The 19,520-nt window shown below is 40.1% G+C and overlaps 1 protein-coding gene across 1 annotated transcript in view; it reads left to right on the top strand.

Moving 5' to 3' along the window:
• The first annotated feature begins 617 nt into the window (after nt 1-617).
• Nucleotides 618-19,520, top strand: part of LOC124795062 (28S ribosomal protein S27, mitochondrial) — a 61,225-nt gene continuing 42,322 nt past the window's right edge. The window contains exon 1 of the mRNA XM_047258865.1: nt 618-768. Coding sequence (XP_047114821.1) covers nt 696-768 — 73 coding nt within the window. The 5' untranslated portion in view covers nt 618-695. The remainder of the gene's footprint in view (nt 769-19,520) is intronic.

Here is a 19,520-nt window from a genome sequence, read left to right as displayed (position 1 = left end):
GGCCCTATCTATTGCATCAGGCAGCTTGTATGTACAAGCACCCTATAGGCATTACGCGCTTTTCATGGAGTCACTTGCCAAGGCAAATAGACATTATTTGTGCCATTGTGTTTGTTGCAGTCAAGCTACTGATACAAAGTTTGCAAAAGTTGAAGAAATAATTAGAGATCAACGTTCATTATAGATGAGTGGGTAACTAAATGAGCTGCACTTGAAAAGCCACAGTGTTTTTGCGAGAAGTTGGTACTGAGATCCAAAACATACAAAAGTAATGTACGAGTTTCGAAACTTTTTTATGTTTCAGGAGCTTCTTGCTGTCGTTGAGCCCTTAGATGAAACGCGAAATACTGTGGTCAATAATGATTTATTACGTGGAAGTATAAAACTTCGTTTGCTTGGTACAAGAAATTCCTTCAATTCAGCGGAACATATGTATCAACTTGTTTTCTGACCTACGTTTTTATTTTTTTTTCATTTGGGGTAGCATGCTATTAGTCATTCCCGCTATGACCCTGTATTATTATTATTATTATTATTATTTTTTTTTTTTTCGGCCTCGCTCCAGCGGGGTGGTATACACTGAACTCTGGTGGGAAAAATTAACTCTGGTCAAAGATATTTCAATAATATTTCGGCAAACAAACGCTTTGTGCGTCTGCTATGGTCTTGTGTTGTGTTCTGTAATGTAGTTCACAATGTTTAGGGCTGTAAGGAAAGTACGATTATTATGTAAGAGATGTGAAGCAGTATCATATATTACAAAAGAAGGTAAGTTTTATTGATAATGTGTAGCATAAACGTTGCGTGGCGGTAAAACGAAATAATCAGCCTCATGGTGTTGGTATGACGTACTACACTGTTCAACTACTGGCGACTATTAGCTTTAAATCAATCGGTACATCAAGTCGTGGTAAATATAAGAGTGTAAATAAATTCAGATACTGGAATCAGAAAAGAACTGCCATTCAAATTCGTTCACCCACTTTATATCGCCAGGATATAGGAACTATGAAGCAAACAAATCCTGGCAGACGTCTTGTCCATCTTCTTGGTCACATCACTAGAATGAAGATAAAGTTCAGATAATGCAGATGAATAATGAAGGATTCAAGACTTGTGAGAAGAACTGAAGCTTGTTAAGAGAAAGTTGCTTGAACTTTTGTCCCCATATTAAAGGAACTGATGTATTACATGTTTTGAAGGGCTCTGGTCCCACTCCTCACCAATTTCAGTAGCTACTAAATCACAAATGGCTGCTGTCATCACATGCTGAAGAAAATTTCTGAGTATGTTATATGCAATTGTTAAATATCTCTTGTCTATTTTACAATCAAATATTTGAAAACCGGATGCAAAAATATGGCAAGTACCTTGCCAAGAGGCCCCCTTTTAATTACTCTTTGATTTCTGTGAACAGTATTTTTACTTTTGTTATAATGTAAATCATTTATGTAAACACTAAAAATCTGCTAAAATTTAAAGACATCTGTATTGCCATTCTACTTCCCTTTCTGTTGAAACAAAGTAATCAATACACTAATTTTGCATTTCTTCAGTTGACTGTGGCCAATTATACATGTTCATGGGTTCCAGTGCTATATTAGCTGTGGCCCGTCTGTCTTAGTACATTCTCCTTTTTCACACAGACATTTTTGTACCAGTATTGACAAACAAGACTTGTGCAAGTTTGAGAACAACTTCCCGCAACTGGCAAAATTGGCAAGTATTTGCAGCGAGATGCAAGAAACTGTTTCCACTAATTTACACAAGCTACTTCTGGAAGTTGAAAAAACTTGTGGAACTCAACTTGCTGAGGATGTTGACAAGCCAAAGAATTTGCAGGTGTGGCTTCTGAAAGTGATGTGTGGAAGTTTACGTTCTAGTAGACACACACCTTAATAGTCAATTGATATTGGAGCTATATTTAGCAACTAACCAGATATATTTACTTGAGGTACACTTGACACTACTTTCATTTGAAACTGTTATCTGATGATTTGGAAAACCTTCTAAACTATTTAAATAGTCAATCAAAATACAAAATTATACTGGAAGTTTCAATGTTAATTTCGAGAACAGCTGCACAAAGGGGCAGAAACATGTTAATCTGCTAAAAACATAGTCTATGAATGTAAATGCAGAGGATGCCACCAGATACACCAGCAGAAATGAAACTAGTATTGATCAAATATTCACTGATAAATCAATATGTACCAGTAAAGCTGAGGTATTGGATACAGTTTTCTCTGATCATCAAGCATTTAAATTAATTTTAAAAAAATCTCATAAGAAATATAACTGAGAACTACATTGAGAGAAGATTAATTAATGATGACAGCATTAGGGTCTTTAATATCATGTTTTAAAAATGGAAACTGGGATACAGAAACCAATGGTTCTGTAGATATAAAATGCAGTATGTTCTTGTCTAATTATATAGACTGCTATAATATTTCATTTCCTCTGAAAATTAACAAAAAATCAAATATATGGATTACAAGTGAAATCAAATAGTCATCAGAAAGTCTTTGAATGCTATATAAATGTGAAAAGCAAAATACTACCTTGAAACCACACTTGAAGTACTATAGGAAAAAGTACAGGGAAGCTGTAGTTGTGGCAAAAAAGAAGCACAGTGATCCCTAAATCAGAAAGAGAAACAACAAAATGAAATTAATGTGGGAAGTTATTAATGATTATACAGGCAGACACTACTCCGCAAGCCACCTGACAGTGTGTGATGGAGGGAATTACTGCTGCAGCGTGAGATTGTATATAGCAAAGATTATTTCTGTGTTTCAAAATATATACTCGTGTACTCTGGAAATGCATATAATCAGGACAGGGCTAGGAAGCTGTATTATTTGTTACTTGGTTAATTATTCATTCATAGATCATTTCGACATGTCAGTCTAATAGAAAGAAAACATACAAAAAAGATAACTAATTCATATATACATGCACAGAATGTCTACTCTGATGATTATTTATATGTTGTGCATTTTTTGTTTGTTTGTTTGTACAAAAGTGCTAATGAATGAGGAACAAAATGACACTTAAACCAAAATTTCCAGCCATACATAATTAAACTAATTTGACGCTTTTTATACAATGAGTATCTTGTGCTCAGTCTACAGCCACATCAGAAAATTATTTCAGCCCGCACGTGCACGGGCGCAGGCAGACATTTGGCCTTTACAAATGTGTGTGTGTGTGTGTGTGTGTGTGTGTGTGTGTGTGTGTGTGTGGGCGCGCGCGCGCGCGTGCGAGTGTGTGCCTGTCCTTTTTTCCCCCTAAGGTAAGTCTTTCCGCTCCCGGGATTGGAATGACTCCTTACCCTCTCCCTTGAAACCCACATCCTTTCGTCTTTCCCTCTCCTTCCCTCTTTCCTGATGAAGCAACCATTGGTTGCGAAAGCTAGAATTTTGTGTGTATGTATGTGTCTGTTTGTGTTTCTGTCGACCTGCCAGCACTTTCGTATGGTAAGTCACATCATCTTTGTTTTTATATATATAGACACACACAAAGATGATGTGACTTACCAAATGAAAGCGCTGGCAGGTTGATAGACACACAAACATACACACGAAATTCAAGCTTTTGCAACCAACGGTTGCTTCATCAGGAAAGAGGGCAGGAGTGGGAAAGACGAAAGGATGTGGGTTTTAAGGGAGAGGGTAACGAGTCATTCCAATCCCGGGAGCGGAAAGACTTACCTTAGGGGGGAACGAGGACAGGACACACACACACACACACACACACACACACACACACACATTTGTAAACCCAAAGAGTTTGGGCAGAGATGTCAGTCGAGGCGGAAGTACAGAGGCAAAGATGTTGAAAGACAGGTGAGGTCTGAGTGGCGGCAACTTGAAATTAGCAGAGGTTGAGGCCTGGCGGATAACGAGAAGAGAGGATATACTGAAGGGCAAGTTCCCATCTCCGGAGTTCTGACAGGTTGGTGTTAGTGGGAAGTATTCAGATAACCCGGACGGTGTAACTCTGTGCCAAGATGTGCTGGCCGTGCACCAAGGCATGTTTAGCCACAGGGTGATCCTCATCACCAGCAAACACCGTCTGCCTGTGTCCATTCGTGTGAATGGACAGTTTGTTGCTGGTCATTCCCACATAGAAAGCTTCACAGTCTAGGCAGGTCAGTTGGTAAATCACGTGGGTGCTTTCACATGTGGCTCTGCCTTTGATCGTGTACACCTTCCGGGTTACAGGACTGGAGTAGGTGGTGGTGGGAGGGTGCATGGGACAGGTTTTACACCGGGGGCGGTTACGAGGGTAGGAGCCAGTGGGTAGGGTAGGTGGTTTGGGGATTTCAAAGGGATGAACTAAGAGGTTACAAAGGTTAGGTGGACGGCAGAAAGACACTCTTGGTGGAGTGGGGAGGATTTCATGAAGGATGGATCTCATTTCAGGGCAGGATTTGAGGAAGTCGTATCCCTGCTGGAGAGCCACATTCAGAGTCTGATCCAGTCCCGGAAAGTATCCTGTCACAAGTGGGGCACTTTTGTGGATCTTCTGTGGGAGGTTCTGGGTTTGAGGGGATGAGGAAGTGGCTCTGGTTATTTGCTTCTGTACCAGGACGGGAGGGTAGTTGCGGGATGCGAAAGCTTCTTTCAGTTTGTTGGTGTAATGGTTCAGGGATTCCGGACTGGAGCAGATTCGTTTGCCACGAAGACCTAGGCTGTAGGGAAGGGACCGTTTGATGTGGAATGGGTGGCAGCTGTCATAATGGAGGTACTGTTGCTTGGTTTGATGTGGACGGACGTGTGAAGCTGGCCATTGGACAGATGGAGGTCAACGTCAAGGAAAGTGGCATGGGATTTGGAGTAGGACAAGGTGAATCTGATGGAACCAACGGAGTTGAGGTTGGAGAGGAAATTCTGGAGTTCTTCTTCACTGTGAGTCCAGATCATGAAGATGTCATCAATAAAACTGTACCAAACTTTGGGTTGGCAGGTCTGGGTAACCAAGAAGGCTTCCTCTAAGCGTCCCATGAATAGGTTGGCGTACGAGGGGGCCATCCTGGTACCCATGGCTGTTCCCTTTAATTGTTGGTATGTGTGGCCTTCAAAAGTGAAGAAGTTGTGGGTCAGGATGAAGCTGGCTAAGGTAATGAGGAAAGGGGTTTTACGTAGGGTGGCACGTGATCGGCGTGAAAGGAAGTGCTCCATCGCAGCGAGGCCCTGGACATGTGGAATATTTGTATATAAGGAAGTGGCATCAATGGTTACAAGAATGGTTTCTGGGGGTAACAGATTGGGTAAGGATTCCAGGCGTTCGAGAAAGTGGTTGGTGTCTTTGATGAAGGATGGGAGACTGCATGTAATGGGTTGAAGGTGTTGATCTACGTAGGCAGAGATACATTCTGTGGGGGCTTGGTAACCAGCTACAATGGGGCGGCCGGGATGATTGGGTTTGTGAATTTTAGGAAGAAGGTAGAAGGTAGGGGTGCGGGGTGTCGGTGGTGTCAAGAGGTTGATGGAGTCAGGTGAAAGGTTTTGTAGGGGGCCTAAGGTTCTGAGGATTCCTTGAAGCTCCGCCTGGACATAAGGAATGGGATTACCTTGGTAAACTTTGTATGTGGTGTTGTCTGAAAGCTGACGCAGTCCCTCAGCCAATTACTCCCGACGAACAAGTACCACGGTCATGGAACCCTTGTCCGCCGAAAGAATGACGATGGATCGGTCAGCCTTAAGATCACAGATAGCCTGGGCTTCAGCAGTGGTGATGTTGGGAGTAGGATTAAGGTTTTTTAAGAAGGATTGAGAGGCAAGGCTGGAAGTCAGAAATTCCTGGAAGGTTTGGAGAGGGTGATTTTGAGGAAGAGGAGGTGGGTCCCGCTGTGACGGAGGATGGAACTGTTCCAGACAGGGTTCAATTTGGATAGCGTCTTGGGGAGTTGGATCATTAGGAGTAGGATTAGGATCATTTTTCTTCATGGCAAAATGATATTTCCAGCAGGGAGTATGAGTGTAGGATAGTAAATCTTTGACAAGGGCTGTTTGGTTGAATCTGGGAGTGGGGCTGAAGGTGAGACCTTTGGATAGGACAGAGGTTTCGGATTGGGAGAGAGGTTTGGAGGAAAGGTTAACTACTGAATTAGGGTGTTGTGGTTCCAGATTGTGTTGATTGGAATTTTGAGGTTTTGGAGGGAGTGGAGCTGGAAGTGGGAGATTGAGTAGATGGGAGAGACTGGGTTTGTGTGCAATGAGAGGAGGTTGAGGTTTGCTGGAAAGGTTGTGAAGGGTGAGTGAGTTGCCTTTCCAGAGGTGGGAAACCAGGAGATTGGATAGTTTTTTGAGGTGGAGGGTGGCATGCTGTTCTAATTTGCGGTTGGCCTCTAGGAGGATGCTCTGAACAGCAGGTGTGGATGTGGGAGAGGAAAGATTGAGGACTTTTATTAAGGATAGGAGTCGACGGGTGTGTTCATTGGCTGAGTTGATGTGTAGGTGAAGGATTAGGTGGGTGAGGGCAATGGATTGTTCAGTTTGGAACTGGTATAGGGACTGATGGAAAGAAAGGTTGCAGCCAGAGATGGGAACTTTAAGTGTGAGGCCTTTGGGGGTAATGCCAAATGTCAGACAAGCCTGAGAAAATAAAATATGGGAGCATAATCTGGCTAGGGCGAAGGCATGTTTGTGGAGGGAATGTAAATAAAACTTAATGGGCTCTTTGTGGGGGTATTGTGAGGGTGACACGGTATTAGAAGGTGGAAAGTGTAACATGAGGCTGAAATGAAAATGAAAATAAAAAAAAAATATATGGGGAGAGATAAAGGTGAACTAGAAAGCAACTGGAGATCTAGTGTGAAAAAAGGCGAAAAGGTGTTGGTAAAAGCTGGGCTATGTTGATCCTGTGGTGAACTTGGGTTGGTAGACAACGATGTGCACAAAGGTTAGGTGGTTGTGTTGCCGCCAAAACACATTAAAGGGTGGAGAAATTCGGAAAAATTTCGAAAAAACTGCGTGTAAATGTATTAAAAGGAGTGGTTTTGTGGGGGCAGATTATGAAAATGAGGCTACCAATTGTCTGACGAAGAAATAATGACGTTAAAACCTGTGGGAAGCGGCTAAAAATGATCAGTGATGTGGGAAAAACGGAAATGGAAATAAAGCGAAAGTTATTAGAACTAGCCGAAATGGTTGTTTAAAAGGTGAAAGGAACTGTTTGTGAACTAGAAACGGTGGATTTTATAGCAGCGGTAGTGTTGAAAGCGGAAAAAAAATTTTTTGGTTATGGTTTGGAAATGAAGTGGGCTACATATTATTGAGTATATATAGGCGGGATAAAATTGTATAGTAGATTACGGTAAAAAGGAGAAGGTGAATACAAAGTGAAACTACTGGCAAAAACAGAAAGGGAAAATAAGACGACAGAAAAGATTTCAAAATGCAACAGTGGCAATAACAAACGTAATTGTTGGGTTCAAATTAATGATATGAATATAATAGAGGGAAACATTTCACGTGGGAAAAATATATCTAAAAACAAAGATTATGTGACTTACCAAATGAAAGTGCTGGCAGGTCGATAGACACACAAACAAACACAAACATACATACGAAATTCAAGCTTTCGCAACCAACGGTTGCTTCATCAGGAAAGAGGGAAGGAGAGGGAAAGACGAAAGGATGTGGGTTTTAAGGGAAAGGGTAAGGAGTCATTCCAATCCCGGGAGCGGAAAGGCTTACCTTAGGGGGAAAAAAGGACAGGTACACATAGCCATCCGCACATACGCAGACACAAGCAGACATATGTAAAGGCAAAGAGTTTGGGCAGAGATGTCAGTCGAGGCGGAAGTGCAGAGTCAAAGATGTTGTTGAAAGACAGGTGAGGTATGAGCAGCGGCAACTTGAAATTAGCGGAGGTTGAGGCCTGGCGGATAACGAGAAGAGAGGCTATACTGAAGGGCAAGTTCCCATCTCCGGAGTTCTGACAGGTTGGTGTTAGTGGGAAGTATCCAGATAACCCGGACGGTGTAACACAGCCATGGGTACCAGGATGGCCCCCTCGTACACCAACCTATTCATGGGTAAAAGTGTAAAAATGGCTGAAAAATGATTTAAAGATAACTGTCTAATTATTAAAGACAAGAAAACTGTATGGATAAATTTCAGCCATATAAGGAACAAAAATAGGTCCAACATAAAGTTTACATTAGGGAATAGCCAAATTCAGCAACAGAATCACATAAAATTTTAGAATTGTAGGTGGATGGACATTTAAGATGGGAAAAACATATTTATTTATTTAGTGTATGGCTCATAACATCACGGTAAAAATTACAGAAACAACATGATTTTTTAAAAAAAATCACATATGTGTAAACAGAACAATAAATAACAGTTTGTATATAAGGACACCACCAATTGTAAATTTACACTCACAGAAGAGCAATCACAAACAAACGTCCAGCTTAGATAATATATAGTAGATTGCCTCTTGGGTCGCCATTAGGAAATCCTGTGGGTCACCCTCATATGCCCTTAGTGGGCATTCCTGCACGATGTGTTTGACCGTCTGTCTCTGCTGAGACAAGCGGCCGAAGGAAGTTTACCCCATCTGTGTAAGGAGTCTTATCAATTTATATAATTAGGGAAAAACATATAGAAATGCTTAACAAAAAATTTAGAAAATTGTGTAACATATTAAGAATGCTTAAAGATTGTTGCAATGCTGAAACAGTATTAAATGCTTGCCATGCCTACATGCACAGTCTATTAAGATATGACATACAATTTTGAGTAAATACCTCTTTTGTTAAGCAATCTTTTTAAACTTCAAAAGAAAGCTATTAGATTAATAAAGGATTTTGCTTACAGAAAATCATATAGAGGTATTTTTAAGGAATTAAAAATCATGACCATGCCATCTATATTTATATTTGAAAGTATAGGCTTCATTAAGAGCCGTAGAGAGTTTTCAGTGTTGTACAGTGAGTGCCACAGTTATCAAACAAGAGATAGGGATGACTGTCATAGGGATGTACACAGTAAATCTGAGTATCAGGACAGTGAAGTTTATGAGCCAAAATCTTCTACTGTGCACTGCCAAATAATGTAAAATAAATACCAAACATTAATCTCTGTAAACAAAAGTTCATAGTTATCAAAGTATTCCTAGGCAAAACTAAACTCCTTTCACTAATGTACTCATGTGTCTTAAATATGTACCTGTCTTCTGTGCTATTTATGCAGATATGAAATTCCACATGTTGTTATGCCTCTTTAACTGCAATATTTAATACTTTAGTAAAATTGACCAAGATATTGAAGTGATTTTTCAGCAATATGTCTATTTTCTCTGTATTTATGTACAAAATTTTATTTCGCTTGTGCCTCATTAAGTTGCAAACTGTTTATGTTACTACAGTCCTGAAGATGTGTTCATAAGAAAGGATCTTGCCTTGATGTAAAATTACAAGTTTCTTTGACAATGTAATTGGACTTTGAATGTAATAAAATGGGTGCGAAGTACATAAATGTTTGATAGTGTCTTCCCTATTAAGAGCAGTGTTCTGGGTTGTTAATATGATATTTTCAATCCAGCAGTATTCTTGTTTCATTATTTTGAAGGAACATGTTTTACAAGCTAAACAATATGGAGTTGTAGTGAAGGTTTCCTGAAAGTCAACAAATGTATCATCAACCTGAACTCTTTACCATCTACAGTCTTAAATTTGGTGAATAAACTCTGTCTACCGTACCTGCCTAGTCACTCAACTACATTTCAAGAGTAGACATTACAAGCATTTTCTTTCTAAAAGTAGTTGCTGCACTGCTTTGTGAATTGTACAAATTTTACTTGGCAGAAAATTCCAATTGTTCACTAGCTTAAGGATAGCCTATCATTGTTAGTCATGTTTGTTCAGATATTTTGATAATTACCATAGCGTACTCATTATACTACACCACTTTCACAGTTTGTATTTTGAAATAGACAAAAATATTTAATTGGTAGATGTATGTGTATTTCAGAAATAGTATTGATAATTATTGGCCACATTAACTGCTAGCAACTCATAGTAAACCTTTGCAGAAATTAATTTTGCTCAAGAAATGTTTAGTTCGTAAGAGTAGCAACTCATTGGTTATCGAACTTGATCTGTATTTGGAAGGAGCAGGATTGTAATCCCCATCTATTCACCCTTATGTAGATTTTCAGCTGTTACAATATATGATGAATGCTGAAATTGTTCCTACAACAAAGCCATGGCCGATTTCCTTCCCCTTTCTCCTCCTATCCGTGTTCATGCTTTTAATGGTCTTGGGGTGTTAAACTATACAATTTCTTTCTTCTCTAACTTCTAATTTCTCTGCTGGAATAAAATCCTGAACCAATCAACATTCTGGACTGCCAAAGGGTCTTTGCACAGAATGTGGTTTTGGTACCATAGTTTTGTCCTGAGAGGGAAATGATAATTTCTAAAACAAATCACTATTTGTAGGGCACTATATTTGGCATTGGGCTCACATTTGTAAATAATCTTTCATTGCATTCGTTAAATTCCAGGATTTCAGCAAGACGTTTCTGTCCACTATAGACGTCCATATTGACAGAGAGTTTTATCATGTTGCAACAAAAAATAGTGAGAATCATTAATGGACAGACTTTCAGCTGAGATACAGAAAATGTTAAATGTACAGGTTGTTCAGTTTTTACTTCTTGGAGAACTTATTCATCAATAATGAGAGAATGAGGCAAAGACAATATGTGAAGCAGGGTTCAAAATATTTGTGTATTTAGACTTGTGAAATTGTGCTGAAAACACACACTTGACAGCTCTCATAATGCTATAAAGAGGGTTTTGAATTAATCTAGAGAAAATGTAAGATCATTTCCTATTAATCAATTACAATATATTAATAGAGGCTGAAATAATTTTCTGATGTGGCTGTAGACTGAGCACAAGATACTCATTGTATAAAAAGCATCAAATTAGTTTAATTATGTATGGCTGGAAATTTTGGTTAAAGTGTAATTTTGTGCCTCATTCATTAGCACTTTTGTACAAACAAACAAACAAAAAATGCACAACATATAAATAATCATCAGAGTAGACATTCTGTGCATGTATATATGAATTAGTTATCTTTTTTGTATGTTTTCTTTCTATTAGACTGACATGTCGAAATGATCTATGAATGAATAATTAACCAAGTAACAAATAAGTACAGCTTCCTAGCCCTGTCCTGATTATATGCATTTCCAGAGTACACGAGTATATATTTTGAAACACAGAAATAATCTTTGTTATATACAATCTCACGCTGCAGCAGTAATTCCCTCCACCACACACTGTCAGGTGGTTTGCGGAGTATGGATGTGGATGTAATTTGTTTATAAATGTAAGTAAAATACATGGTATTGCAAAGAAGCCAGCAGCCTGATACTCCACAACATCTGCTTTATGTGAATTGTCATATTTTATAAGATACAATTTTTTCTAAGCATCTAATTTCACCATTGTTGCTTTTAGCTTGTTTTACCTCAGGTAGTACTACCATTCCATAACAATGAGTTTTTATATAAAATCACGAGGGTACTGCTTGATGCACCCATGGCACTTGAAAAGCCACACATCAAGCCGCCCTCCCCCCCCTCCCCTCACACACACACACACACACACACACACACACACACACACACACACACACACACACACCAACACTTCCCCTGAGTCCTTCTAAATGGCTGGCAAGTATCTCAGGGAGCTCAGTATTCACTTGCTGGGGAAGGGCTCGGTGAACCCAGTTCTGCTGAGCTGGGCCTGGCAAATTGCCACCAGTTCTTTGTAACCATAAACTCTGGGCATGTTTCAGTGACCACCATATGGCACAGTGGTTGTGTGTCAAGGGGAATGGGGATATTACCTCATCTGCGCAGATCGTGAGGATGGTAGAAACCTCTATAAAAGACCCACAATCTCTAGATCTGCTGCACACTGATGAGATGTGTGACGGTTGTGGAGAAAGAGTCATTAGCAGGCAATCTCAGTTGTATAAGGCTTACCCGTGCAATTGAGAGTCTGTCTTGGTGGACCTATATGTTCCTAGCTGCTTTGGGAAACCGTGGCGAATCCACTCGGTACCTTTACTCCCAGTGTGATGTGTGTATCACCATAATCCTCATGAAAATAATATTGCATTTATTAATGGGGCTCAGGGAGTCTTCAGTCAGAATTTGTTTGTTGTGCTCAAGAGGGAGGAGGGATGTGTGAGAAAGTGTCCCCTTTCCATATTCATAAAGCATAAGAAGGGCTTCCTGGTACCTTAAAGTCCGTTAAATGGATTTTAAATGGTACCATGTTGGTTGAGACTATCAGGGCAAAGCAGGTGGGACCTCTTGGGAAGTCACAAAAATTAAGTGACTATGACATAATTGTTGAGTTACACAATGGCCTCAGGTCAGGCAAGGATGTGGTCACATTTCATGATATTACGGCCATAGACATCTCAGAACTCAAAACAAGAATGAGCATCACAGGGGATAGTAGATGCGGAACAAAGGATGTGAAAAATTAATGGAGTGATTGAGGAGACTGCTAACTTCATTGTGCCCTTCAATTCTCAAACACTGCTGGAACACACCATGGCACGGTTCCTCCGACTTAAGGTTCTTACTTGCCTAACCCTATGATTGCTACAAATGCTAGCTATTTCGCCATACATGGTGAGTTTTAGACATGATGCATGAAGTGTGGAAAGGCAGCCCACGAATCTGGAACTGAATATCCCTCTCCAGCAATATGCATTTAACTGTCCTGAGAGCTACGCAGGCTGTGGCGGAGACTACCCAGTTTTCTCAGAGGAATGCAAAATTCAGAAAATAACTGATGAAGCAGATTCCCTGTGCTGAAACCAGAAAAGAATAAAAGGCGACACAGCCTCCTATCTTTACCTCTTTATGTGCTTCCTTTGCAAAGAAATCTGTTACAAAGCCAGAAGTTTTGAGGGGGGACAACGTCCAGTGTCCCATTATCCATCATCCATACCTGTAGGTGCATCATATGGTGGTACATATTGCTATAAAGCATAGCAACACGTCTCACTTTCCTTTTACTAGACCGATGAAAGCTGTGTGTGTGAAAAACGTGACTTAATTAGCAGTAGAGTAAAAAGCATCTACTGTGCCCAGATATGATGGAATTTATGTGCAGATATGAGATAGAAAAATGTGGGCACATCGCAGGAAGCAACAACGGCTGTGTAATTTGAACTGGCCAGTGACGGGTCGCTTGCACTTTGCAGTGATGCTTTGGGAGTGCTGTGGACTCCAAAGAAGAAAGGGGCCTGATGACAATGGCCAAGCACAAAAGAAAAATGAATGTTGTTATATAGACTCTATGCCATGCTGTCTGGAGTTAATTACGGACTTCTGGTTTTGCCGAAGCATTGAAGCATCATGTATGAAATGTCTGAAAAGCTTTGTTAATTAATAATTGTTGTGAGTTTATAACTTATTTGAATATAGAAGAATTATAGAGACAGTGTTTTGTGATTTCATAGTGAGTTTATTTAAATGCAGACGCTCTCTTATAGCCCTCACCCCACTGCAAGTGGAAACAAAGTCTGTGGTTAAATACGTGGCACTTAATAGCAGTACCTGAAATACAAGAGAAAACAAGATGCTGACCAGGAAATTTGGAAAAGAATGTAACTATTATTACAGGAGAACGAGCGAAGACTTTGCATCTCACAATATATAGATTACTTGAAGTCAACCCACATCAAGGAAAAAACCACCTCAACCAGTACTTGCGAAAGCAGAGAGAGTAAATATATGAGATGTGTGAGAAAAGTAATGAGACTGACTTTTTATCTATTAAAGTTTTTATTGTTTTCGAACAATAGTATTGTCCCCTTCAAAATAGTTCCCTTCGGCAGCTGTACAGCAGCAGAATCATTGTTCCCAGTCTTAGCAGCAGTGCTGAAAGGCTACAGCAGGTAGGGCATTTAACGTGTCAGTCACATTCTTTTGACTGTTCTCCAGACTCCAAAAATGACATCCTTTTAAGAATTTTTCAATTTCAGAAAAAGGAAAAAAGTCACAAGGTCTTGTGACATGGCATTGCCATGATGCAGCATCCACTTGTCTGCAATGTCTAGCCTCACTCAAGTCACCCTTTTCCTGAGCCCTTCAAAAACATCTTTGTAAAACACATGGTTGACAGTTTGTTCTGGCGGAACAAATTCTTTGTGCATAACAACCCATACTGTCAAAAAAGCAAATCATCATTGTTTTGATCTTTGATTTGGTCATTTGAGCTTTTTTCTTTCAAGGAGATGTTTCAGTGCCTCTCCTCACTTTGTCTCAGGATCATACTAAAAAATCCAGGATTCATCACCTGTGATCTCACGACTGAACCATTCGTGGTCATTGGCAATTGTCTCAGAAAGATCAAGGCACATGTTTCTTTGATTGTCCTGCTCAGTTGTGAGGTTTTACGGTAACATTTTGGCACAACCTTTTGCATGTGCAAATCTGTAACGTGGCACTATGGTACCATGACGTGTGTTCAGCTTAACACATTAGGAGTGACAGGAGCATGTGGGGGAATTGAGCGTTGTTCATTGTTCATTCAAAACAGTTTTCAATTTATTGAGCCACAAAATTATTATTATTATTATTATTATTACAAATGCAAATTGAGCACCAGATAATTGTTGTGAATTAAAGTGATTTTAACAAGGGATCAATATTTCATTGGAACAAATGTAGAACAGAAGCATTTCACGAAGTAGTTGCAATTAGATAAATGTCTCAACTCAAACTCACTAGATTCAGAAACCATAGTACAAACACCTAAATGATGAGTATGCTTGCAGAACAAAATCTTTAAATAAGTATGAAACCTGAGCATAGTGCAACACTAACCCAGTTTTTCCTATAAAAACTCATCCTAACAGGACATTGGTACACTACCCCTTCACCACAGTGTCCCGAACAGGGCAGGAAAATTCCTCAATATCTCAGTGCATCCAATTGCTGCCTGTTAACTGCCCTACAGCTTCCTATTGTGTACCTTGGATAGTTTACAAATACACCAATATCTGGAATATCACTGGTAGTCCAACAAGGACATAGTACAACCTGAGTCAAGTAAGGCACATACTGGCTCATTGTTGAGGTAAGTACAAGCGAAAGGCAAGGAAGGAACTTTACACCCACCATGTTGTTACAAGATCGCAGAAAGATATATCAAGCTGAGCATCTACCTTTATCCAACTGTTCAAAATCTTCTCTTGGGGAGCATGACAGTTCCGAGTAAAATGTCTGAGTTCATTGCAACAATAGCAAAGCCCTTGCATCCTCTTGCCCTGGTCCGAGGTGTTAGGTTTAGCGTGAGAAACCTAATGATATTAGTAACCCAATGATATTAGTAACCAAAATATCTAGGCCTTGGTAAGTGATTGGTTCTTTTGAAAACAAAATGTGGGAATGATCCTCCGGATGAATTCCTTGTACAATAATACTAACTCCATATGCCTCTGATAAATTCACATTGAAAGCAATCACAGTGGTGTGCACTTCATTTATAGACTTAGTCATGAATTCCACAGTGCGCTGAACACGAAAAATATGCTGATTGATTAAATCATTCAGAACTCTTTCAGAGAGCCGTTCTCTTAAAATGCAGGTACGCAATTCTCATACACTGCAATGACTATCTAAGACAGTTGCTGAATGAACCTTTGCACAAAGAGGATATCACATGAAAAACTACTATACCTCCCAAGAAATATTAAAAACACTGAGCTGCCTTTCCAGGTTGACTGAAAACACAAAACCTTCACTAAATAAGGTATAGCATCAATTGCTAAATAGTATATTCCTTGTATCACCCTGCAAAGGGGAATCAGAAGCTAGGTGAAATGACCAGAATCATAGCATGTTCATACACGCCTGGTGGACCTTGGTCCTGATCGGTCAGTGCTTCCATATAAACTCCTTTTCCCACTCTAAAAGCACTTAACCTCATCTGGAAGGCCATTACCCCAATGAGTAATTCGCTAACTCTGCCTTTTAAAGGTCAGTCATTACCAAACTTAAATCCTTAGTGCAATTACTTGAGTGAGTATTCTGTGGCTGAAACCTATAGATTTGGGACTGAGAAGGGGAACTGACTTCTAAGAAGTTGATATTCTTTCCCAAATCACTGAGAGAGGCCAAACATTATTCCTGTGTGGCACTTACCTGCCCAATATGATGTGGTATAATTTCAGTGGGAGTGCGAGGACACTGTGAGTACATATCCCATATGTCACTGTCTTCAGACTGGCCACGAATCATGAACTCGTACCTAAACTGCCCCTTGCGCAATACATCCACCCTGATCACCTGATGCGGTTCTTCTATGTCTGCCTTAATCTGTCATGATAGGTAACAGAATTTGGCAGGTTTAAGATTCCTTAGTTAAGAAAAACGCATGCTTGCGTGCACACACACACACAAACACACACACACACACACACACACACACACACAAAATAGTAAACTTTACAAACAGTAAAAGATAAAAATACCAAACATAATTGGCAGAATACAGACAGCAGTGATGCCTTTAAGAAGTGATCACCAACAGTGTATCCTAAGACCAGTCAAGGCTTCCAGATTATAACTGCCTTCTATAATACAATAAAACTCTTTAAGAAAAGTGAGAAAATGTGTATTACAACAACCCATTTTAATTTAATTGAAAAAAAGATTGCTTTGAGACAGGTTCCAACTTTCAATAAATTCAAACATGAAATACCAAAAAATGGGAAAAAATTACAGCCTGTGCAGTAGCCTGGACATGATAACTGGACATTATAACTTATAAAGTACGGCCAACAGGTGAACACAATAAAACGGAGACACTTCGCATTAGAAGCCCAAAGTGAAAACAAATGACATCCAAGAGGGAGAATGAGTATAACATTGCTAGATTGACATGAACTTGTCAAAGACACATTAATAAGCAATATGGGCAGGTGTCAGAAGGAAGAAGAAAGTGATGAATCCCAACAGGGCAAACAGATAAACTGCTGAATAATATTCCAAGAACAGTGCTGAACATTCCACTGCTCAGATGTGAGGAAAACCACTAACACATGAGGATAATTACGGCGCTCACTCAGTCTTAATGTGTCCAGCAGCAGCAAGGCTTTGTTCTCCAGATAAACCAGCATCAACAGAGAGATCTGGAAAACAGAACATGTGACATGTCCCCTGTTCAGGAATGTCCTCCTTGGCATGTTTACATTGTTTCTCCTGACTTGTCCAGCGATCTCCAAACAGTGCCCTTCCATACCCAGCACCTTGTAGTCAAATCAGATTGCCAGTGACAGCTGCATAGCCTGCTATCTCTAAACAAACCAAAGAGAGTCTCATTTTGCAACACCACAGACATACTCGCGAGTCTGACCCGAGGTATTGACCTTGCAGCATGGCTCAAAATCTTTGATCAAAATTTGATGTACAGTGAAAGTGTTTAAGTTTAAGAGGTCACTGTTCATCCTTGTTGTTAAATGTTGATCTGATCTCACTAAAGCACACATGCTGGACATTTTTGTCGGTATTTGGATTTTAAGACCGCCCTGAACGAGGTTCATCTTCATGTTCATGGCCTTCCAAAAATGATTTGTGTCAGCGAAAAAACTTATGCTCTTGATAGAGAATGTTCCCCATAGGCCTGTTTTAAATTCTCAAAGATTGTCCTAAAGGATTCCCCAAGTTTAACACAAAACTTGATCGCGTAACATCGCTCTACATTCCATTGTTCTGTTTTTCGTAACACACAAAAAATCTCAACTTCACTGATGGCACTCTCAGAAATCACCTGATGGCTTTACTGGGCTGAAACTCAGACTGAGGTTCTTGAATGGACGAAGACTCCAGTCTACACAAGTAGAACAACACAGCATTGCTAGATAGCTCACAGTGTTGTCTGTCTCACTACTTTTCTCGCACACCGCATATAGCAATCGAGACAGCTGTGGCACAAGAGTGTTAGAACATTTCCACAGTGAGCATCAAGAAAGTGCTCTAAAAGCAGAGAACCTCTCAACTTTCCCATCATCATCAAAAGTAAAGAGAGTGGCTAAATGGCCATGGCTTTTGGATCTAAAGCTGCACTGGGCACCACCAAGTGTCGTTATGGCATGCGTAACTGATGAGGACATCATCAAGGTGGTAAATGCCTCATCACCAGGCCCAGGCAGCCCCTCTACTCCTTCTCACTCTAAAAATGCCTCAGTGCCTGGGCTAAAGAGAGGGGTAAATCAAAACTGTGCCACTGAAATGTCTCCCATCAGTTGAGTGGAATATGAATGGATACAGGACACATTTGGAGGAATTGAGACTCATTGTACAGGCGAGATCTTTTTGCCTCTGTCTTGGAGAGACTCATTTTAAAGAAACATGTGCAAGTACTTGGAGGCTATCACATCCACAAGAAAGACAACCTTACTGGTGACAGGATGAAGGGTGGGTAGCATTTTTCGTCAAGGACACATTCGATTCCACATGTGCCCGTTTCACTAGGCATGGCCTGCATCTCAATAGGTATGGAAAGGGGAGGCTGGCATAGCTTATAGGTGGCAGTGTAGTGGGTGGGGGTAGGATCACTCATGGAAAAATTCCAGCCGGCCAGAGTGGCCGAGCGGTTCTAGGTGCTACAGTCGCGGGTTCGAATCGTGCCTCGGGCATGGATGTGTGTGCTGTTCTTAGGTTAGTTAGGTTTAAGTAGTTCTAAGTTCTAGGGGACTGATGACCTCAGCAGTTAAGTCCCATAGTGCTCAGAGCCATTTAGAAAAATTCCAGTTGTAGTTGGTGTTAGAGCAGCACTTTTTTTTTTTTTTTTTTATTGAAGTCAGCTGATAGGAATACCTGTTTAAAGGAAGTCCCCCTGACTAAGGAATCACGTTCAGAGGTGGTCAGGTATCCAAGTAGAGAAGAAAGCAGCATATTTCATCAAAATATAAGAGGTATTAGATACAAAGTTAGTGAACTGCTTATAGATATTGACTCTGACATTATTGGTATATCAGAACACCACTTAAATAATTTGACAAATCAGAGGCTTCCTTTACCAGAATACAGATTAGCTGGTTGTTTTTCGAGGAGTTCCTTGCGAAGTAGAGGAGTGTCCATGTACATATAAAAACAGTATTCCGTTTGAGTCCACAGATGTATCATGGCACTAAACTGAACAGATATTTGAATGTTGTGCAGAGGCAGTTGAATTTAATGAAACTAAACTTGTAATTCTTGTTTTTTTTTTTTTTATAGATCCCCTAACTCTGACTTCAGAGCATTTCTGCTCAAGCTAGAGAGGGTTCTTGATTCACTTACAGGGAGTAACAGAAATTAGTTATATTAATTTTGTATATGATTGTGCAAGAAAAATGATGTTGGTATATCTCCTAAACTCATATGCTCTGATGCAGACTGTGTTTCTTCCAACTAGGGTGCAGGGGAATGCTGGCACAGCCATGGACAGTATTTTTATTCTTTCT

This window comes from Schistocerca piceifrons, chromosome 4 (assembly GCF_021461385.2).
Source record: "Schistocerca piceifrons isolate TAMUIC-IGC-003096 chromosome 4, iqSchPice1.1, whole genome shotgun sequence".
Lineage (NCBI taxonomy): Eukaryota > Metazoa > Arthropoda > Insecta > Orthoptera > Acrididae > Schistocerca > Schistocerca piceifrons.
The sequence above is the reverse complement of the archived record's forward strand: the minus strand, read 5'-3'. Positions and strand labels throughout refer to the sequence as shown.